Consider the following 24708-nt stretch of genomic DNA (forward strand, 5'->3'; position numbering starts at 1 on the left):
GGTTTATATTCACTGCTTTTTATTACTGAAAAAATAGTAGGTTTTTCAATTATTTTTTTTTTCATGTTGAAAATTAAAAACATATTCTTATAAAGATGTTTATTGAAAATGTAAAGCGTTTTAATAAAGTATATTAAAATAATATCATAATTCTTGTCACTTAATTAATATTAAGCCGTAAAAGTAGATCGTTTTCTATAAAATATGTTGTTATTTTTTTCTTTTCCAAATTTCAAACAATATTCTTGGTAAGTAATTGAAATTGGAACTAAAAAATGTAATAAATGTATAAACGATACTATTTTTTATAGATATTTTAAGTTCAAACTAGGACGAAATTACATTTTTAAATGATAAATAAAGATATTATTTTAATTATAACTTTGAACTTTTTGTCCTCTAACTATTTTATTTCATAGTGTTGGAAGTTAACCTAACCTTATACTAGGTTACCAATAATACCACACAATATCTAATAAGTTGCCGTATGGCCGTATGGCGTATAGTAATTGATACGAATATATATGGAATTCCTCTATCATCAAACATTTTATCATTCATATTATATACTTAGGTAAAGACATACAACACCTCACTTTTGAAAACATTTCGAAATCAGTGCGTTTAAATTTTTTTTCCGTGTAGAAATCTTAGACAACATACTAATTATTATGTGAGTCCCTACGTAGTTAATTTACCAGCACCTAGATGGGAATAACTAAAATAAATTAACGAATACATACTGTGGGCACCTCAAGGCCATTAAAGATCTTTGTTACGTTTCAGTATTTATGATAATTTTATAATATATAATTATGTAAATCATCAATAATGATAACTTATTGCATACCGCAAAAGATAATTATTTATTTTTTATTTTTTTTTTTGTTCGTGTTTTTAAAACAACACTTAATTTTAAAGCTCATAAATCATAATTAAAAACTTAAACATAAATAAAATTATGTGTTGGATTATAATTATTATTTAAATTAAATGTGAACTTCTAGGACGAATGATGAAATGGAGGAATACGAAGGAATTCAAATAATGTGCAGGGGCCAAGAAAGTAAAAATAATAATATAATGTAATATGTTTAAGGCATACATTGAAATATATATTTTATGCTTACATTATAATATATCGGGAAATAAATCGATATAAATTCGATCAAATACCCAGTCAAAGTATAATAATATATAAATTAAAATGCCAGTAGTTGGAAAAAACGACGTTTTTATTGTGTAATAATTTTAAGCTCCTTATTGATCCACTGGGAATTGGCTATTACCGATGAGTATACACCAGGTACATTTTCATCACCGCACCCAATACCCCAAGACACAATACCCACTTGAATATATTTTTTTGACTTCTCTTGGGATTCTTTTACTGCACATATTAACGGTCCACCGCCGTCACCCTGTATATGAAAAAAAATGTATAAATAACAAATAAAGTAATAAACGTTTTAAGCTGTCACTTTTATCCAGTGATGTATTGCTAAAATAAACCGTGAGTATACGCCTTATTCATGTAAAGATAATTAATAGTATTATACAATCGACTATCGAGATATCGTAGTTGCAAGGTTATTGATGTATTATATTTATCTACAACCGTGTATGATACTTGATATTATATTATTTAAAATATTGTTATATAGAATATATGGTATACACGCGTATCATTAATTTGTCATAACTCATAAGCTATGGATACAAATAGCGTATTGGGTATACGCCGTATACTAACATTTACTCCCCAATACACCACTGCTCTTATTAAAACTTATATAATAAATTCGCTTACTTTGCACACGTCTACTCCCTTTATGCCGCCAGCACAAATAAAACTATCATGTAAACGGAAAAAGTTTCCAAGACGCGTGTTCCGTAATTGCTGCTGACATACATCATTGGGCACAAGGGACAACTCTACTTTTTTTAATACAGTTTGATATTTACTGCCTAGTTCTGTTAAATTAAAAATAATACAAATAATATATGTTAAAAAAAGCATTAATTGAATGTTTACTGTTTAGGTATATCTCATTAGTTTATTATAATAAAATATCTATAATACGAAAAAAAAAACAAGTGATTCAAGTAAAAAAAAAAAATTAAATGGTATACACGGACGGCTGAAATAAAACTTGTTGATTTTTACTGGGGTTGAGTTTGGTAAAAAAATAAATAATATAAGGGCATTTTATCGACTTCATCTAGACCGTCTGGTGGTCCGAATTTTAGTTTTAACATTTATTTTATTTACTTATTTAATTTTTAAAAATATGTTGTTTTTAATTTAATTTAATTGTGTATATTATATTGTTTACTGCTATATTTTATAACAATTAATTCCGAATCCCTTTTACATTTAATAAAACAGTTATTGATAAAAAGCAATCAACAGCAATATATTATATTATGCGTTTAAATTTAATATTATTAATGTACATAATAGGTGCATAAAATAATATTCATAATATTATTATACCTATGCAAAAATAAGAATGTTTGAAGGGACAGTTTTAGATAGGCATTAGGTACATCAAAACGAGCAAAAGTACTATTTTACCAATAAACCACTAACTTCAATACTAATATTTTTTTTTTTTGCTAAATAAATAAAAACCTAAGTTTAACAAACTTAATCTATAGAAATATTTTTAGCTAATTTGCTAAAAAAAAGAAAAAGAAAAAGGAGAAACATTCTATAAATTACATTACATTTATAAAATATAATTCGTGTTTTTGATATAATAAATAAATGTTATTTAATATTGACGTAAAATTAATTTGTATTAAAAAACACATTTGGATATTTTTCTTTGAAAAAATCTATATACAGTTTTGTATACAATAAATAACAGTTCTAATATCGTGAGTGGTAGTGATTCAAGTGGTTTATGTAGATCCACCCTGAACATATATATTGCCAATAATAGTTCATCAGTGAAGTGATACATTTAAGTAAATCAATTTATCTGGGTTTTTATCTTAAGTTATGAAAAGGGTTTGGAAGTTATAGGAGCTAAAAAAAAGCAAAATTTTCACGAAAAAATTATAAAATATGTATGAAAAAATGTGAAATATGCAAAAAAATGATTCAAAGTTAATTACTCTGAAAAATATAAAAATTTCGTTATTATTTATTGTCTATTGACTATTGTTATTATATATTAATTATTATATTATTAATAAACACAAAGCAATTAAAAAAATAAACTATGTTATTGAAAAATTAAATAAGATTATTTTAAATAGATATATAGTTTAAAAAAGAAAAAAAAACAATTTTTTATAAACTATTAAATATGCATAATATGCATATGAAAATAAAGAAATAAACTTTTTTCTTTAAAATTGACGAAATATGCAAAATTTATAATTTTAATTTTCAATTTTTAGACTCAACATTGTATGGCTCGGATTTCTAGCTTGGTCTGCTACAAATCGACCGATTTGATGCTCTCGAGAGCATACTGAACAATATGTAACTCCAATAATTTCCGAATCCTAGACTTATGAATTATAGATACATTTTCAAGTTGTGTCATAATTTATTACTATTAACTAATTCACATTAATTAAAATTAAATAATTTATACTGACCAAATCCATTTTTACCCCATCCTGTTGATACACATGATTTGGGGTTATAGCTTAGTTGTTTTTCATCGCTGGGAATGCATATAACATTAATATGCGAGTGTAATGTAAATTCAGATTCGAGTTCAACTAACGCAACATCGTTGTACATAGTTCCATTATTATGATTTGGATGACACACTATTTTTGAAACACTGCGATCTTGGTGCGAAATTTCTTTTTCTTCTTCGTTATTGTTGGATTGTGTATCCCAAACGCCCACTCGTACTTTTAATAATTTCACATTTTTATCTCTATTTCAATATCAACAGGAAAAATTACAACTAAAAATACTTATCAATAATCATAAAATAACAGCTAAAACTAATACAGTAAGTACTGTATGGTCTGTATTCTAATATGTTAGTAATAACTAATAGGATTTTAATGACCTAAAAAATACACAAAAATGCAAAAACAACCAAAAATGAACTTAAACAAGCAAAAAAAATTTAATTTTAAAATAATAATTATTTATTCAATTTTTATACTACACAAAACAGGTAAAAATTTGTTTTAAAATGTAAATTAAACAAATGTATTCAAATTTGAGTTGACAATTAATCATATTACTTTTTCAATATCAATAGACTGGAGTAGGTAAATTGAGATTATCTACACAACACATATTAATAAAAGCTTAAAATGAACAAAAATTAGTTAAAATACACAATATTAACGTAATATTTGTAAAAATGACCTTAAAAATGAAATAAAATGCATTTAACACAAAAACTGTAAAAAATACGAAAAAATGCAAACGTCATCAAAATCCTAGCTCTAGTAATAAGTAGTAAACTAATAACTAATATATTATGTCTATATATTATTACCTATAAGATAGACATAATAAGTTTAACTACACGATTGTTGATTCATCTTCACTGATAGAGACCATTAATTTTTTTATTTCAACAGTTTCATAATAATTAATGTAAATTCTATTCAATATTCATTATTCAGACGTGTTACGGCCGCACTAAATGCGATTTACGATGTGAGCGATTATGCGAACGATATTATCCAACGATTTACGCGATTTTAGTGGGGCCAGTCTCGCGTTTTTATTGTTTTGAGGTAAATAGTTTTAAATTTTAATCACCAAGATGACTTGCGTAGATGGGTATTATAATATTTGGGTAGTATTTTTACTTTATTTCATTATTAAACTTATTTACTTATACAGAAGTATAATGCAACTTGTACAACTAGTTGTTCGCCAATTTTAAATTTCAATCAAATAGTAATTAGCCATTAGGTACTATTTTAAAATCAAAAATAAACAAGAATAATTACTATTTTCATTTAAACGCTAGGTCTGGGTTATTTATGATTTGTAATTTTGTACATTGTAAGTATCTGCCCGTATAAACTTAACTTTATTGTTAAAAATAGAATTATTATATAAAATAACAATTGATAAGTTTATTTTAATATATTACTAAATGTACAAGGGTGACGTATTTGATTCGATTGTAATTTTCTTATCTATAATATTCTATGAATCTAATATTTATTCTTTAGTAGTTTAGTACTTTAGTGTATTGATTATTTGAATAAAGTTTAATTTATAAATTATTTTAGTAAGTTTATACATATTTTAGGTATACATTTTATTGATTAATAATTAATTTTGAGTTATTATGAATTATGATTTATGATCAATGCATATGGTTCTATACTTCTATATTATATTCAATTATCATTAAATATTAGAATAATATATTATGACTGATGCACCTATAATTTACAATATTGTTTATAAATTATAATATTATTATTTAATTATCTTGTCTCTCGATAATTCAAGCTTTCGGTAATTCGAAATAAATACTCAATTCTTGTGAAAATCTCGCGGTAATTCAAATAAAATCTATTTAAGTACATTTGGTAATTCGAAATTAAATTTTGGGAAAACTGGCCACAAGTATCTGACAATTTGAAATTTCATCCGTTCAACGTTCGGTAATTCGAAGCATATTTATCAAATATTGTATTTCTTATTACTTTTTCGTTAATAATTTACTATACAATCGTGTAGAAATTTGCTTATTATTTTCAATAACTATAGAATTATTATTGTAAGAAATTAATCATAAACATTCAAAAGTCCTGCTAGCTTCGAATTATCAATTATCGGTTGACTCGACTGTACCTAATAATATTATTATTGTACTTGGTACTTACTATCTATAGTCATCTCTACTTAAATCAAACCAACACTGTTGAATAATAGTCCTATTTTTATGACCAGCATGACGAGGGTTCCAAATTGGTTCTTTTGAAATAACTGTTGCAGCTAATATTTCTGGATCAACCGACATGGTGGGCTTTTCAAGAGCGATTAATCATTAATCGCAAGGAAACAATCTTTTTTGATTTATTTGCATTAAAAGCGATTTGGTATAAAATGCAAAACGCGAAACGCCCTCAGTACGGCTATGTCATATTTCTTCTATAGTTTTGATAAAATCGTAAAATCGCAAAACGCAAAATTGCAAATCGTGTTCAGTGCGGCCGTATCTTTACACTATATCTAATATATTTTAGTAATAAATAATAATATAATATTGTATGTAAAATACTAAATACTATTTTGAATATTTAAAATCAAAATCATTGCCATCATATAAAATATTCCTGATCACCAAGGCACCAGATAGTAAAAAGAATATATACACCGTTATTACCATTTATTACGTTTTATTTAACATTATGTCATTTATCTTGTAACATGACATGTTTTATTAACAATAATGTACTGTGTTTAGAATAAAAAGATGTGTTTATTTTAAAAATGTAATTCTATTATTTAGTTAAGCCTCGGGCATACAGAACGCGGTCTGTTACGGCGGACAGCGATCTGGAGACGCCACAAATAATGCATTTATTTTAATAAAAACGGTCTAACATAAACACTATATTTTTCACATTTGTTATGATATATACAAATTTGGTTTATATCGTATAGTTACAAATACATAATATTATCTCTCATTATTTTTGTCATTATACTGGTTATGCCCAGATCTTGGATATTTTATTCTATGCTGTATTTTTGTAATTTTGATGAAATGTATCACATAAGAGCACATGTTTTCTTATTTTAGAATTTCTGTTTCTACCACCATATTATAAATTTAATGTAATAATTTAAAAAAATTTAAAAACAAATCGCTATCTGCTTGTGTGAAATTTTATACGACTTATCGCCTTTTGTGTGCACGAGCATTGAGATTATTCTATTAACTATTTCATGTTTATAATATAATATAAATATCTTTTAATACTAAATATTGTAATAATGTAATGTTATAGAGTATATAGATTTTGATTTTTGACTGGTCAATAATTTTGTATAAAATATTACAATGATTTTTTTTAAAAAAAGAACAAGTGTCACTCAACATTAATATTCTTCTGTAGTCTTAGACATATGAAATTTACATTATTTATAAGCTTCAACAAAAATTGTTAATTTAAGATATAATATGGGTGTTTTCTTTTACAAAAGCATGCTCAATTTGATTGACAATGTTTTAGAAAAATAACACTCATTATAAAACGGAAATATATATTTTGGTGGGCATTTGGGAACTTATTTTCGAAAAATGAAATTCCTAAAAGTAATATTATTAACAAAAATATCAACAAAATTAATTAAGTACCTGACACAGTGCGCTGCTGTTAAAATGACTCGTGGGTGTATTAATGAACCACCACATAGGAAAACATTTTCAGTTTTTATACCTGTGTCTTCATTTATGTCGGTTTTTAGAATAGCAGCCATCCATGGAAATTGACCAAAATACGTGTCTGAATAATCTAACAATAAAAAACAAAAATTTACTTAATTTATATAAAAAAAAATAAATATGTTTGTGTTGTTTTATATTTCAAACAAATTATAAATGTACCTTCAGAATTAACAATACGTGTTCCTATATTATCAGTATTTATGGTATCTGGTGGTGACTTACCAATACCACAACTACGAACATTATTATTGTTAAACTCATCAATAATAGGTGTTTCCTGAGTTGGTACGATATTAACATACTCATTTATGCAACAAACTTTATTGCTACTACAACTGCCATTTCTAGGTATAAAAAAAAAAAGAAAAGAAAAACTCAATCAAGATTTTTTTTATTAGTTAAAATACTAAATTTTCTGACTAATATAATAAATTTATTATGTTAAATTTAAAATAATGTATTGTATTACACTTCTTATGTTATACTAAGAACTAATTACCTTGTATTATCATTTTTATTTGATGGTAAACATTGATTTTTGGATACACATGTACATGGTTTATTATTCTCGATATTCTCGGTAGTTTCAATATACGGTTCCTGAGAAGATGAACTAACTTGAGGTAATTCAGATTCAGATGTTGTAGATGTTGTTGAATACGATTCGGTAACTGGTGAGTTTGATTCTACTCGGCAACATACCAAGTCACTCATACAACCCGATTCTGTAGATCTATATAGAAACAAAATAATCAAGGTAGAAGGTAGTCATGACTCATGTTTATATTTAATGTATAAGTACACGAAATACTTTGCACATAAGTAGGTACATAATAATTATTAATTAACAATATTTAAGTAGCAGATAGATATTAAATAATATTTTATAATTGTTATATTGCATTAGTGTGCTACTATTTATTTTATATTATTGTAAAGCAATACTGTTGCATAAATATGCATTATAAATAGGTTAATATAATTTAAAACTATTTTTTTTTTAACTAATTATATTGTTCTTGTATTTCTTTAGCCTTTGCATAAAAATATTAGAAATACAAAAAAGTGAAAGTAAGTATTACGAATTACACCACCGAATAAGCCTAAAAAATATATTCAAATTTCCAAGTTATTCGAACAAGAGAAAACAAATATTTATCATATATATCTATATTAATAAATGTATATTTTTATATATATAAAAGGTCTAATTGTTTTTATTCTGTATACAATAAGTTTAAAAAACAGCCAACCATTTGAAAAAAAATAATAAGTAGTTTGCAAACGAACTACCTTATCGCAAAAAGCCAAGTCCATTTGCAAAAAGAGTAATTTGCCATATGACATAATCGTATTATCTATATCATCAATTGAAAATAAATTACATTTATTTAAATAAATTATCAGAATACTAATCATATTTACATATTTAATAATAGGTATTCATAAAATTCAAAATCTAAATACTGGTAAAATATACGAAATTTACTATGATAAGTAGAAATTATACGAAATTATATTATACCTGACTGTATTAATTTAATGATCAAAGAATCGTTAAGATCATTAGCTATAACCTTCATAATTAGTTAATCTTACATTTTAATTTATCTATTTATTTTAATACAGACATTTGAGTATTAAGACATTGTAATGCAAGAATAATTACCGATGATTTCAAGAAAATTCTATAATATAATAACTATATTACAACCATAGCATATTAATTATTATAATTTATAATATACTACGATTATAACTATAAGTGTATATTGCCATATTTATGCCATATCCAAAAATATTTAAATTCCAATCATTATCAATATAGTACTACATACCCTAGTTTTCTTCTTGACACTTTTTTAGCTTGAAAAAAAATTAAATATTTAAAAAAGCGTCATCTGTTGCTCAGTGTATTGAAAACTTAACATATATAGTAAACAGTACCTAAAGAAATCATTATGAGAATCTTTCAAAAAATGACGAAACGTGTTACAGACGTACAAACAGCTTTTAATTATTCTGTAGTATCGTAGTAACTGATGTATTAATACAATATTTTTCAGCAGAACCGTTTCGCTTTTAAAATTAAAACGTAGTTGGAATATTAAAATATTGTTCTATAAAAATGATTTTTACTGAATGTTATTATTATAATATTATAACGTTACTTATCACTATCAGTATAAAACATAATGTTACCTATCTATCGTCTAACGCATAACATATTATGTACTAAGTTGAATATTTAACGATAAAGGCCGCGAGGAACGATTAACTGTAAGAAAAACCACCACATAAATATATATATATAATTATTGTAATAGTATTGATATTATTTTTTTTATAATTTACAAATAGGATCGTCCAGAATTGATCGGTCGTGCCAAGTCCACATCTAATGCTCGTTGAACAAAATTCATCATTCCCAACAAGTGTACGAAAAAACAGACGGAGGGATGAGTAGGAGACACTCTCGTCGCCCTAGTGCGAGTAAGCACTGGTCGATCCGCTAGGAATAAAGACCCGGGATTCAAGGAGATCGCTGTTCGCGTTACCTTAAGCGCCTAACGTTCTAAATGAAATGCACCTCCGGCCAGAGAACCCAAAAATCTGCGACGAACGAGCACAGAGAGGCTGAGAAACACAAGCCCCGCAGTCGCGGTCCCTAGACCGAAGTCATGCGCCGCTGTACCCGTAATAATTGTTTAGTAATAATTTGTTGCACGCAACGCTCGTTACACCTACTCAGAGGGTACGTAGACAGTATTGCTCGACTCGCACAAGTAGAACGGCACGCACTTGCACTGCTGGCCGGCGATCGTGATCACGGCGTCGCCGTCGGACTGCGGGGCGGCGACCGTCGAACGGACGGCGACCGCTACGGCCACGGCGGCGACCAAGGCGACGGTCGTCTGCAGCGACGGCGTACGGCGGCGGCTACAGTGCAGCGACGACGACGGCGACGGCATGGTGGCCACAATATCGTGTGAAGGGCCGCGGGAACACGGTGATAGATGAGATAATTATGAGACTAACCGGCGCCGGTGACGGGTAAAAATAAAAATTCGGACGAGAAAATTTCGGGCCAAAGGTTGGGACGACGACGGGACGGGATAACCGTGTGGACGGTTGCGACGCGCATGCACGCTTGCACTGTCCGGTCGCGCGGTATTATCGCTGTTGCTACAATGCTACACCAGTGCCCAGCCCACCACGACCGCGGTAATAGTCGCCTCGATCGAAAAAATACTTATAAAACCGCTTTTGTGTACGACGTCCGTGAACGACGTCGTAGTAGTAGTCGTCGACTCGTCGTCGTGTACCGCCCAACCGCGTTTCGCCGTTGCTGATTATTAGAAGGCGTTTTAAATAATAATAATTATCATACGAGTTACGCGGGTTTTGCCGTCTCCGCGCACACGGTCGCAAACGGCATAAATAATAATATCATATTAATTGCATTATGCTAAACGCATTCCGCGAAAACACTATCCGCCACTGCGTAGACGAGACCAGACACCGTTGTCGACAACACACTTGTTGGGTTTTTGTACACATCGCACACTGGTTATTGGTCGTTCGGTTTCGTAGATTTAATCAGAGAATTAACATTTTATACTGAGTAAATGACTAATGACGTCGCTCGTACGTCTTGATGAACCTTTATGGCTATATAGTTTCTAATAATATTTTTATACTTGTAACGTTTAATAATACGACTCAACATAATCCGGTTTTGGGCTGGTCGTTGGTAAATCTTTGTGCCTTGTGGCTGTTTTGTTTTTCCGCCCGCACATCATAATATCAAAATTATTATTGCACAAAAAAACGGACAAAATTGTGTAAAATAGATACACGGCTACATGATTATAAGAAAAATATTGTATTTGCTTGTGATTGTACAAAAAAAAAAATATTGAAAACTACAGTCCACAGCGATATAATTCATCGTTAGGCGTTCCGCGTTTGAGAATATTATTTTATTATTATTTATTATTAATATATTGCATCGAATGAAATACTAGTGATAGTAATATAATATAATATTATGAATTTAGATAAATTTATTATTTTGGGATTAAAATTATTATTATTTATATTATGCATATACGATTACGATAACACGTTAATCCAAATTATTGCTTAAGAGAAGTTTTTAAAACGTACCATGTGTAACAGTAACACTATAAATTTTTGTATGTTTTTGTATTTATTAAAATCATATAGTCAGTTGCAATGATAATAATGTATTTACTATTTACTAGTATTTTTGAACTTAAGAATAGTTTTAAAAAAAGTTTATTAGTACCTATACACAAGTTACGTCTATAATATTTAAATTAATTATGTTCATAAAACAAAAATAATAAATTAGCCTTTTAAAAAGAAAAGAAAACCTACAAATATTGTAAGAGTTACAAATACTGTTTATGAGCAGCTACCAAAAAAACGGACGATAACCGTTGTCCATGAGCGCCAACATTGTAGTTTCGTTATTTGATAAATTGAGTTCCATGGTTCATCTTGTGAAGCCCACTACTCGGTGATACCCAAAAGTGCATAATATGGTTAATTTTTTTTCGTGGCCTCAACAACCTAACCTTTACGTTTTTGTTTCTTTGCAGTGTGATTAAAGCGTAAAAATAAATTGAGTTACCTATCACAATATTGTAATTGTACCTGTTTCATCTTACACTAAGTTTCAAATAAAAATTTAACGCTTAATATATTTAGTTCTTAAATATATAATATTTTTATATTTTAAAAATAAGAGTAATGATGTTCAGTTGAAGTTTAGTGTTATTTTTTATCATATTTTACAAATATAAAAAATGCACAGATTAGACTATTTAAAAACTATAGGATTAAAATTTTAAATTTAATTTTAAGATACTCATTATAATAATTATACTAAATATACTTCTAAGTTTCAAATTACTCAACATTTTAATTTTTTAACTCATTTTAATATCATTGTAAAAGCTAATTTAAAATGAGTAACGAGTAAATAGTAATGACTAATGACTATGATTTTAATAAAATACACTTTTATTATGTAAAATTTATTTGTGCTTATGGGTTGTTTTAAAGGTAATTTATTTTGCGTTTATGAGCTACAGTCCTCTGCCCTATTGATCGTTTGTGAGATGTAGATATTTTAAATGCCGGTGTAACTATAGCGTATTAAGTATTTTAAAAATTATTTATTAGAACTAAAAAAATATTTTAACTGGATAATTTAATATTATATTTTATATCTGTTAATAGTGAATACCTAATTCAAGGTAGTAGTTTTTAAATATAAAATATTAGAAATTAAGATACAACTGATACAAGGTTAACCGTATATTCGTAATATAAGTATACAATCTATTTTTAATACGTCTAAAGAAATATACGTAAATATTGTTTCTTTTTTTAATGTACAATTTGCATTTAAGATATACTTAGATAAATTTTAAAAATAAAAATGTTTTTAACACGCGTTTATTATCTTAATTGTCCGATTATATTTAAATTTTAATTAAGTATAAAAATCATAATTTAACAATAATTTCTTGTTCTGCCTCGTTTTAATACGTTATGATTTTTAGACAACAATGAAATAGAGCATTTTACAGCAAATACTAATTATAGCCTATAGGTACATATTTTATAAATAAACCAATACAGTGGATTCCGCTTAATGTGGCCACCGGTTAATATGGGCATCCGCTTATTGTGGGCAAACATGTCTGGTCCCAATACAAATGTATATTAACAATGTCAAATAAAACCGCGTAATATGGACACTCGATTCGGTTTATGTGGGCAATTTTTTTTTATCATAGCGTTAGAATATACACATAAGTATTTAAAAACGATTAATTTAATCGGGTTTCGTCGTATCTATGAGATTGTGTTTATCGAAAGTAATAAAAATCATTACCATTCAAATAAACAAATTTCGTCAAAGAGAGGCGAAAAAGTGCATTGATTTCTTGCAGAAGTTCTTCATGCAAGAGGGAAACGAAAATAGTCCGTCTGATAAACTTGAAGCGTGTGCCTATTTTGTCAACCAGATCCATACTAAACAGCTTAGACAACGAAAAATTACAACGTTTTGTATACCTTCTACATCCAAAGATTAATTTTATTTAATATATTATATGTATTTAGTTTTATTTATATATCTAATAATTATTTAAAATGTTTTTCAATTATATGAAAATACAAATATATTTTTTTATTATAATTTTTTTTTTTTTTTTTTACTAATTTCGGTTTTTATGGGCAACCGCTTAATGTGGGCAAACAGGGCTGGTCCCAACGTGTGTTATACCTTTGTAAATCATTAATTTATTTTTATCTGAATCGAATTATTAAACACATAGTACACGAACCAAACACACGTTTAGGTATAAAGATAATAATATAAATGCATGATATTAATGTAATAATAGAAATAAGTTTATATTGGTTAGAACTTAGAATCACTGAAATATTTGTAAATAACTATTATATAATTGGTTTTATGAACGTACATATTATTATAGTATTGAAATGTACAGCTGATGTAGTCATGTTGATTAGTCTATAGTAAATTGTATTTTCGTTTGCGTAACTTACCTCCACGAAAAACACGGAAATCACGGAATACACGTATTAAACAGTATACACTATATTATGCTTACACACACATTAACGCAAACGCAAGCACTATATAATATTATTTCCTGCTCACTCATTCTTTCTCACACACACACACACACATACCAGTACACCACTAGAATACGCAAACAAGTTTAGCATTTTTACACTCAAGTACTAAAATGTCTAAAACACGTGCATAATATTATGTTACTACTTAGAGTAAATATTAAATGTATTTAAAACAAATAAAAACAATTATTTTAATTCTTCAACGTTAAGGAAGACAAAAGTTAAAACGTTTTCATTTAAAACTTGCGGTCAGATAAAAAGAAGAAGAAAAAGAAAATAATACTTTTTTTATAAATTATTGTTTCTAGGATTAAGTTTTGTGGTGGCTTAGGGTGGAATACGAGTTTATTATGAATATAGAAATACAATATATTTTATGGTTGTTAAATAATTCTTCCATTTTTAAATTTGTAAGAAACGATTACTTTTTGCTAAATAATAACAACTATAGTTTTTATTAAAACCTTGTGTATTTATAAACTCTGATAAGTGTAAACATTCTACTTTCCATTTTACTTCGTTTGAACATAATAATGATGGTCAATATTACCGATAAGGCGATAATTTGTTTTGACGTAGAATTTGTCGTTGACCATCATAATATTACTATAATTTATATATAACAATATAATTCCCAATCCAAGTGTTCGGAAACGCGTTCAATGATATTGTTAAAATCGATCGTGAATAGCGATCGAAGACGGTTTAAAAACATTTCGACGATTTGACGACTGGAATATAGCTCATTTATTTGAACGAATATCGGCGCTAACTACCATTACGAGCCGAGCTTGCTTAATTTTCAGGCACCAATTGAACGATTAGCAATTAATAGTTTTATAAGATTATTAAATCAAAAGAACACTACAGTTTCATTAGTAAATAGTAGTAAGATTATTATATTAAAAGAACGTTAGTGTTACACCGATTATTATTACCTACCAATGAAAACATAGACAAAACGTTTTCATGCAAAATCATTTTTTTTTTTTATGTTTTTGAGATTAGAGTTATCTTAGAGTAAAATCTTCATCACAATAAATGATATAGTCATTTTTTTTATGTGACTTGACATTGGCGTTAATTATTGCGGTAATTGCTTTTATAGATGTTAGACTGATGGATGTATTATTATTTTTTTTTTTATGGATAGTAAGTAGTAACTGCTGCGGTGACTAGGGCCATTGGCCCATAAGAAATTGGAATGTATTATTATGTAGGTATATTATTAGTATATTATTAGTATATTCTTACTCTATGGGGTATATAGTAATAATAATTATTGATAAATATAATAAAATGAAAATACATATCATAATAATATAAATAATATGATTAATTATTATTAAATTGTTAATAATACCGTATGATACAATGTTATATGCAGTGTACAGTGTACATCCTATGAATATTACACCATTACCTATATTTATTTATTTAACTTACAACAACAAAATATTAAACAATATAGTTGACAAGAAAATTACATCTTAGTCTACTCATTAAGCTTATAGCTCTGATGTGATTAGGAGTTCAAAAAAAAAAAAAAAATAGAGATATATTATAAAAAAATTATAAACACGTAGTGAAGTGTTAAAATAGATATAGAATATAAACATAAATAGTAACTATTAATCATTTTTATTTTGAAAATTTAATTATTTCATATATTGATAATATTGGTATTTCAAAATTTATATGACTATTTTAAACATTTGAATAATGGAAAAGTTGCGGAAACGTCGCCAAGTCAGTCATGGAACGGTTTGGGTCAGCCTCGGTAGTCGGTTGACTAACGTGCGACACTGTGGAAATGTTGTGAAATATTAAATGCGAAAGATCAGAATATTTGTAACAGGAATGTATGAGTGGTATGACGACTGTTAATCTGTACTCTGTAGCTACAATGTCACCGTCGTTGCCAAAATTGAAGAACGATAGTGACCAGTCCCTGCGATCCTGGTACTGCGGACTTAATATTTTCGGCGACTCGGTATTTTTATTTTTTTACTTACCAGGTCAACGACAACAAGACCACTACCATGACCTAAACAGTAACCGCCACAACTTACTGGGGCATTAACTGAATCGTAGAAGTTACACCCGTATTTTATGGGATATAGGTAATTTAATAACAATTTGAGAAAAGTAAGTATTTACTGTATATAAATCGTAATCAAAAAACTCGACTGACGCGTTGTCACACTGTACGACCATGGTCCCCAGACATTTTTCTAGGGAGGAGGCAAAATTAATTTAAAAATAAATAATAATTTTTTTATACATTTTATTTATAGTACATTATTATGTTTCGTCTTTGTTGTATTTAATTATTGTTATTATATATTTATTTATAGAATATTATTATTTTTCGTCATTATTACTTTAAATTATTACAATTAGGTAACAAATTTAAAATTCTAGGGGGGGGGGGAGCAAGTGCCCTGTCTTGCCCCCCTGGGGACGCCCATGGTCACGACGTCCCATAACGAGATCGTATAAAATAACAGTTTTGGGTGAGAAGAACCGGCTAATAAAAATCTTTACTAACAAGGAAACCTTAAACAACTAAAAAACCGAAAAGTTGTACACATAAAATATCTTTCGTCTTACTTAACCTAATCAAGGTACATTAAAGAAAACTTGTTACCCACCAAATCAATAAATGTTAGCTAAGTAGTTAACTTATTCCAAATCTTAAGACTATTAATTTTGTTTTTAAAGTATTTACACAATTACAAGTATTATGTATGTATGCATGTATATGCCTTTGTAATATTCCAAATGTGTAGTTTTATCTATAACTGTTAAAAAATATTAATTAATTTAACCGTAGTATATGTATAGTTAATAATATTGATTAAATTTGTATGTCCTTAGGTATATGCCACTTTTGTTTTCAAAAATGTACTAAATAAGCCTTTAAGACCGGATGCTTTATCAGTGACCACTCACGTTCAGAATTTTCAGAGCTCTTTATATTAATTGTGTTGTAAGTTTTTTGTATAATTTTAAGCATAGAAAGTAATTATTAGTTCGTAAGTGTTTGTCAAATTATTTATACACAGAAATCTTTAGGTAATCCGTAACGCTACTTAAATTAATGTACACTGTTGTTTAAGAATCTTTCAATTCATTGTAAAATCAATAATTTAGTAATTTGTATCAAGAGTGATGGTATAAAAACGGAAGCACTCTTTAGACGTAGTTATACAAAAATTAATTTGATACAAATTTTATATTTTTAAATTATTTATGTTCTTATATGTTCTTTTTATAATAATTATTAATTGTAAAATGCTGTAAAATTATCGAATATCTTATCTCACTTTTAACTTTTTTAATAAATATTATATAATAATAATGTAAATGTTATTACTTATTAATTTTTGTTGTAGGAACTGGATTGATATGCATGAAAAATCCTCAAAATATGCTTTTAAAAATGTTGTAATATGCTACAAAATATGTACTAAAAATTGAATCTGAATATAATGCATATGAATATGTCATCTTATCTTAAGCAATAACGATCGGTCGTCATTTTATCAATATTGTGTGGCTGTGAACGTGAAAATACAACGAAAAACAAATATATTATGTGCTAAAAATAATAATATGCACTGTAAAACTACTAATATGCATTTAATTGGTAAAATCGTTGAAATATGCAAAATACAATTAGTGTTATTTTAATAAGATTAATAACCAGGGACAATTTTCATCAGATTTCAAAAATCTTATTCCAATTCATATAACATAAATTCATTTGCATATAAATCCGGTCCCTAATTATTAGTTTTATTACTTACGAATAGGGGTTCCGATATTGAAAAATATTTTTTCTTCTTTTAAATGTGTTCGGTTGTAGATGATTTATGAAAAAAAAGTAAATACACTATATTAACATTACAAATTCTTTATTCATATTATAATAATATAATCATTATTACATCTTTGGGGACGGTATCGCGTTTAACGCAATACGATAATTAAATATAGACGTTATTTCTCACCAATTATTCTTTATATGGACAGGCTATTTTCTCGTATTCTCTCTAGTTGTTTATTATCTATTGAGTAATCGGATTTACTTGTTTCTTGATTTTTTTAAATCCTCCTATTGTAAAATAAGTCTAAAAATAAACATCAAAGTCTAAAACCCAATAATAATATTATACGGTTATTTTCAATAATTTCAATAGACAAAACAAAAAGTCGTCCAATATTTTATATTGCCGCATTCGTTATAAATACACCTAGAAATAATAAAAGCAACACGTTCGTTATAGGACTAGAAAATAAAATAATCAAGAAAAATATAGAAAGAATTGTTGGTACCTATTACAATATTTTTAATATGATTTATATTGTATATATTATTGTAAAAATACATTGATATTCTAAAAGGATTTTTTGTACATACCGTTCTAAAGACTATGCTCGTCCTCAACGTAACAGTAATACAATTATTATACTAAATATATTACCGTTTGGTGTCTAATGTATATTAATATAACAATAGCTGAATTAAACACGGTGCTCGTCTCAAAGGTAAATAAAATAAAAATATTCGGTCTTCAATGTGTTAAAATAAGCTATGTTTAAATTTGTAAAATATTTTCTATGTTTTATACGATAAATCAACTTTTAAAAATGTTCACTTGCATGTTGACGAAACTAAAACTTTTAGATACCTACAGTTACGAATATATAGAATATTTTATTATCTTATTTATATGTACCTATATATTTATATATCTTTATTTTAATTTATTGTAAACGAAATCATTTGATATGTATAATTTCTTTCAATTTCGTATTAATTTATACACGTTAAAATTAAAACAATGAAATTATGGTAAATATCGTATAATATACGTATAAAATTAATTAAATTACATTTATAAAATGTAATTTAATGTAATATATGTACAGTGTATAGAATAATTATTGTTTCGTTTTAGATTATAAGCGAAGAAATGAATATATTGATTTTATTATGATAATGCTTAATTTTCAAAAATAGGGATAAATTTGGATCTAATTTGTACTTTGTTTCTTTTTTCTCCATTTTTGTCAATATTTGTTTTTCATTAAAAGTCAGAGTATTCAAAAATACTAGTATTACTAGTTTATAAAAAAAAAAAAATAATTAACAAAAAATTAAGACAGAAATAATTATTATCACATAAATATTATTTTTAAAAGAAGCTTTATGCTTTATAATTTTTTGGTATATGATATCTAACAGTATTCTACAATTCCTACAGTCTAATGACATTAATTTTAAAATAAATACTGTAATACTGAATATATTGTAAAATCAATGCTAATAATTTATTTAATTTTAAAACTTCCATTTAGATTACAATATTATTCTATTATTCTCGTAATATTTACTGTATGTCTGTAAGCAATATATGCTATTTAAGATTTTTTCATGAATATATAAAGTTTGTACTTGTGCATTGTTATGTCGAATGAAATATATTTTGTATAAATGGTGAGGAACAAAATTGATAGGCGTAATTAAAGTATGTGTTCGGTGCGAATGGTTGTATAACAGATGTAAGATAATAAATAACGATCAAATTAATATAAAACATACAATAAAGGTTATTTCTAATATACATTACTGATGAAAGGTCGAAAGGGATGATTCATATTATAAGGTTATTGTAATTATTATTATTATTCACGTGTAACAGTGAAAATATAGAGCGCAAGCCGTTTGACTATTCTTTATGTGGTGTTAGAGATAAAGGATAGCTGAATAAGGTCTCTGTCGATAAAGAGAAAATTATTTTCTCGGAGACCCCAAGGCTTTTGATGAAGCCGTCAGTCTCTTTAGCTGGATTGACCAAATTATCTCTTTCGTCAGTACGTGCGCACCTACCACCCGAGCAAGACCTTTCAAGATAGGATTCGGCGAGCGACAACTGAACCTTCCTTTTCAAGAAGCTAAACCAGTGTTGTTTTTTATTTGAACTCAAGTGTTCAAGAATTGTTTTTTTATTTGTGTTAACTTACCTTTTCTTTGCAAATATATTATACCATTGCTGCGAATTAGGTAAGTTATTTGATTATAATATACTACAATTATTATTATAGTTTATATATTAAATTTAAATCATGGTGTAGTTGATCAAATTGTCGACTACACGACTTCGAAAATTCTCCGAAGATTGGGAGGAAAGTAATAACTTGTATTTGATATTGGTATATTTTCCAGCATTTATAAGTGCAGAAATATATTTCCTAGTCTCTAGATACATTTCTCGCTTTTTATTATTTTCTCTAATTTTTCTCTTTATTGCAGTATTGACAGACTTAATAAATACCTAGTTTATTATAATAACAGTAGTAAGTAGCTAATTTTTAATTCATAAGTAACTGATGTTAAGTATATTATGTTTATTGTTGATGACGTAAATAAGCCGAGACTATAATTTGTATTTTTTTTTCATTATTGAATTATAATAAAATTTTATAGTATAAGTGAACTAAAACTAAAAATTCTTAGTTGACCATAAGTTTTTATATGTTATAAATAATGACAAAAATGTTGATCGGAAATTGGAATATTCAAAGAGTTAAGCAGAAAACATTGATATGTGTGTATTATGGTTCTTGTCACTTGTTAGTTTAATGTGTTTTGTATTTAAAATATAATCGTGTTTTAAGGAATTTGTTTCCTTGTCCTTTCTTTTCTTGTGTTTGAGTATTTACATTATACTAATCTCTGTGTGTGTTTACTTAATGTTTTTACAAAGACTTGTTTGGACTCTTCAAATGTCATTTTCTATAATTTTGTTCCTCATTATTTATACAAATAATATTCCGTACGACGTAACAACCTACAAATATACAAACATTTATATGTTTATGAAAAATCTTAAATAGCATTCATTACATACAAACAGTAAATATTACGAGAATAAAATTATAGTCTTGGCAGTTTTAAAATTAAATAAATTATAACTTATAAGCAAAGAATAATAATTTTTTTCATTTCATATATTTATACCTTATACCTATATCTTATTGTGTAAACAGTATTTGTGATTTATCCGATTATTTAAACATGAATAGATAAATTTTATATAAAACAGATTCTAAACAAATAAAATTATTATTGTACTATTTATACTACACCTTGTTTGTTCTATAAATTTTTAATCGGAAATTGATTTGCCATACAAGATACAAAGTATTATTATTTATTATAACATTTATTTACGAATTATTACAAGCTTAGTAGGGGTTTTATAGTGATGTATAATACAAAGATAAATATTAAATATTATCTTTTATCAATATACTTTAAACAGAAATAAAGTACGCAGGATAAAAAAATTTCAAATGACGTATTTAAAATAGAGTTTTCAAGCCATGTACAAAATAAATCTTATTCAAGTCTGAAAGAAATTTAAAAAAAATTATATTTGATATCAACGTGTTACTAAATTATATATTATGTATTTGTGCGCAATAATTGTAATATAACCAGTGGCGGCTTGTGGGTGCTGGTGGTAAAGGTGCGATTTTAAATATAAAACTCTAGTCATACATTTAACAAATTGTCAAATTAAATATAATAAAAATAATAAAATGAAACACAATACATTTTTTACTTACAAAACGTACGATAATTGCTTCCTACTAATCGTAGGCCACAGTAGAAAAACTAAAAAGTAGAAGTGAAAATAATATAAAATAATATTACATTATATTGTCACGGACGACGCTGCCAGTCGTCCAACACCGCAGTATGATCGCAGCTTAAACGTGCGGGTAAGCACACGATTGTTTAATATTATGTGACAAGAATTATTAAATTATTATAATATACTTAACGTTTTCAATAAAACACGTCTTTATAAAAATATGTTGTTAATTTTCAACATTTCCAAATTTTGATAAGCCTACTGTTTTCTTGGTATTAAAAATAGATATCGTAAATATTTTAATACAATACCATTAATTATATTTTCGGGAAGTGCATTTCATCAATTACATACCTTGCGATCAAAATCTACTCACTTTTATGGTGCAGTTAGTAGCTAAATTGTAGGCGAGTTTCCACAGTGCGTGGCTCGGTACACTACACCCGCCGTAGCACTTGTTTGTCTAGGCGTGGTATAGCTCAGCCAGGCTCGTGTATATCCGAAAATTGTTGGTCCGTTGTGTCCGCACCAAAAGAGCATCTAATAGGTATGTAGTACTCGGTTGTTTGGTAGTTACAATAACTGCGCTATGCAAATATCGGTGAGCCACGCGCCTTGGGAACCCGCTTTTAGACTAATTTTTAAAATGGTAGCTTATCTCCTGTTGGTGATTTATAATTACATTTTTTAATTTTATTATTATACTAATATTATACAAGATAAATTATTTATTCATATTTATTTATTTTTAAATAAATTGTTATACGATAAATAAAAATTTTTGTTTCAAAATAAAAATTATACAGTTCATTAGAAAATTTTTTTACGAATTGAACAGATCCATCACCTATGCCATACTAAATTATATGCTACAAAGTCAAATAAAAAATTCGGTAGTTATTAACTATTAACATATTAAAAAAAAAGATCAGAATTGATGCTGTCATATATACCCCTACCACATTGACATTTATAGCATTAGTTGTCTCTAAGTACAATAATTCCATGAAATGGCCGCTGAGCAAACCGGGTAATAAGACATTTTCTGAAACAAGCTTTTTGACCGAGATCGAGCTCGGACCGTCGGTGGACAACCAGCAGTAGTGTTACAATTGCCGTAGTGTAATGTAGTTTATTTCGAACCTCGTTTAATTGTATACAGATCATCTTATCATTAAAAATATACAGAGCTTTAATTTACGGTTAGAAAAAATTGTGTTTATTCGCGTAATGGAATTGCTCGAACAAATTACCAAATTGAGTACAACTTGAGTACAAGCTCAACAATACTTACTCCGGTACCGTTTAATTTAATTATTAGTTCGTAATATTTAGTCTAATTTTTAATTAATAATTAATAATAACCTATTCCACTATGTGTTGTAGAATAGTTTGAATAGTTTCGTAATATTAACAGTTGTTGCAGAAATGAGAGTTATAAAAATTTATACATAGAAGAAAATAGCTTAAATAGATTACATATTTAATAAACAATTTTGTAAAATATGTAAAAGGGACAAGACTGGCGTGGGTATGTCATGTTTGAAGAGCGAATAATAGTATTATTAAAACATTACTCGTTATTATAACATAAATAGGAGAAGACCGCACAAGAGACCAAAATAATGGTGATTACTGATTAGTTATAGTCTTGACATTTAAAAATTAATTATTGAAATCAGATAGGTATTTGAAGGTGGACCTAAGCCAGGCAAATATAAAGAAGGGCGAAAGAAATTTATTAGCAATAAAAATGGTCTGTAATGCTATACGAAAGAAAAATATAATTGATTATAGTATTACACAGATATAAAAATAAACCATTAAACATTAATAAATTTAATTCAATAAAATTGAAATAATTATGTTTCTTTATACTATTTTAGATTTTCACTTAATAGTTTATTATGAAACACAATTAATATCACTTTCACTATTAACTTGAATAAACCCAGAATTTATAACACAGACCACATTTGGATTTACTTTTAAAATTTCATATTTAAACGGGTCTAGGATATGTTGCTAGCAATCTCGCCGTCACCTGTTCATCTACGGATATCTCGCTGACGGAAATTTAAAATGTATGGAATAATCATTATATTTTATATATACATAATGAAAATGCTAGAGATGCATGTTTTGGCATCAGCAAATCGTTAAAAATAGGTCAGATTAGATACAAGTGAATTGTTGTAAAATTAACACAAATTCGTCTTCTATTTTCTTGGTAAAAAGTGTAAATTTACCTTATATTAAATGCTTTATATAATAATGCTTGTACAAAAATCCTCTTAAATCATTAATTAAAATCAATTTACAATATAGTTGTGCAATTTTTCACTGATCATATTATGTATTTATCATATACGTAATCAACAATAAAAAAAACAAATTGAATAATTCAAATTTATGGGAAAACTGTGTTCCACAGTTTCTACCTAAGAAACACATTTTTCCTATAATTTCGAATTATTCAATTTGTTTTTTATTGTAGATATTTACTTATACTATAATAAATGCATAATATGATCAGCAATAAATACGATCATATTTACACTAACACATTGTTCTATTACAAATTATAGAAAGCAATTTTAATTTTTTAATTACAAAAATAATAGTAATTCAGATTTAAGTTTTATTATCTATTGTCTACTATTCGTCTATAGGTAGGTACTAGGTAGATTATATTAAACTATAATAAGTGGTTATAAATTCAGCAGTTTAAAAACTAATGTGAATAACTTCAAATTGTTATTTTTAATTAAAACAAAATTACATTTTTTTATTTATTTAACTGATTTGTGGAATATTGAGTAAATGTCTTGGTTTTAAAAAAAAATTAAAAATAAGTATAATTGTATGTGTTATATTGTACTTTTTATAGTTCTAATTGAAATATAAATACCTAACTGATAAAA

At 27.0% G+C, this 24708-nt stretch overlaps 1 protein-coding gene across 3 annotated transcripts; it reads right to left on the minus strand.

Annotated features, from left to right (window-relative positions):
• Positions 1 to 1093: 1093 nt before the first annotated feature.
• Positions 1094 to 10684, minus strand: LOC112603476 (phenoloxidase-activating factor 2-like). Of its 3 annotated transcripts, none has more exons than XM_025352046.1 (7): positions 10158 to 10684; positions 7909 to 8142; positions 7632 to 7753; positions 7320 to 7476; positions 3616 to 3905; positions 1811 to 1974; positions 1094 to 1421 (listed from the first exon to the last, which is right to left on the minus strand). In XM_025352046.1, the coding sequence occupies exons 1-7, from the start codon at positions 10379 to 10381 to the stop codon at positions 1236 to 1238; spliced, it is 1377 nt and encodes a 458-aa protein (XP_025207831.1). In that variant the 5' UTR covers positions 10382 to 10684; the 3' UTR covers positions 1094 to 1235. The 3 variants fall into 3 exon arrangements, with proteins under 3 accessions (XP_025207831.1, XP_025207830.1, XP_025207832.1); XM_025352045.1 differs by having other exon boundaries at positions 7569 to 7753; positions 10158 to 10683; XM_025352047.1 differs by lacking the exon at positions 10158 to 10684 and adding an exon at positions 9765 to 10019 and having other exon boundaries at positions 7569 to 7753.
• Positions 10685 to 24708: the final 14024 nt, after the last annotated feature.

This window comes from Melanaphis sacchari, unplaced genomic scaffold (assembly GCF_002803265.2).
Source record: "Melanaphis sacchari strain LSU unplaced genomic scaffold, SCAv2.0 Contig109_pilon_pilon, whole genome shotgun sequence".
In the NCBI taxonomy this organism is placed as follows: Eukaryota; Metazoa; Arthropoda; class Insecta; order Hemiptera; family Aphididae; genus Melanaphis; species Melanaphis sacchari.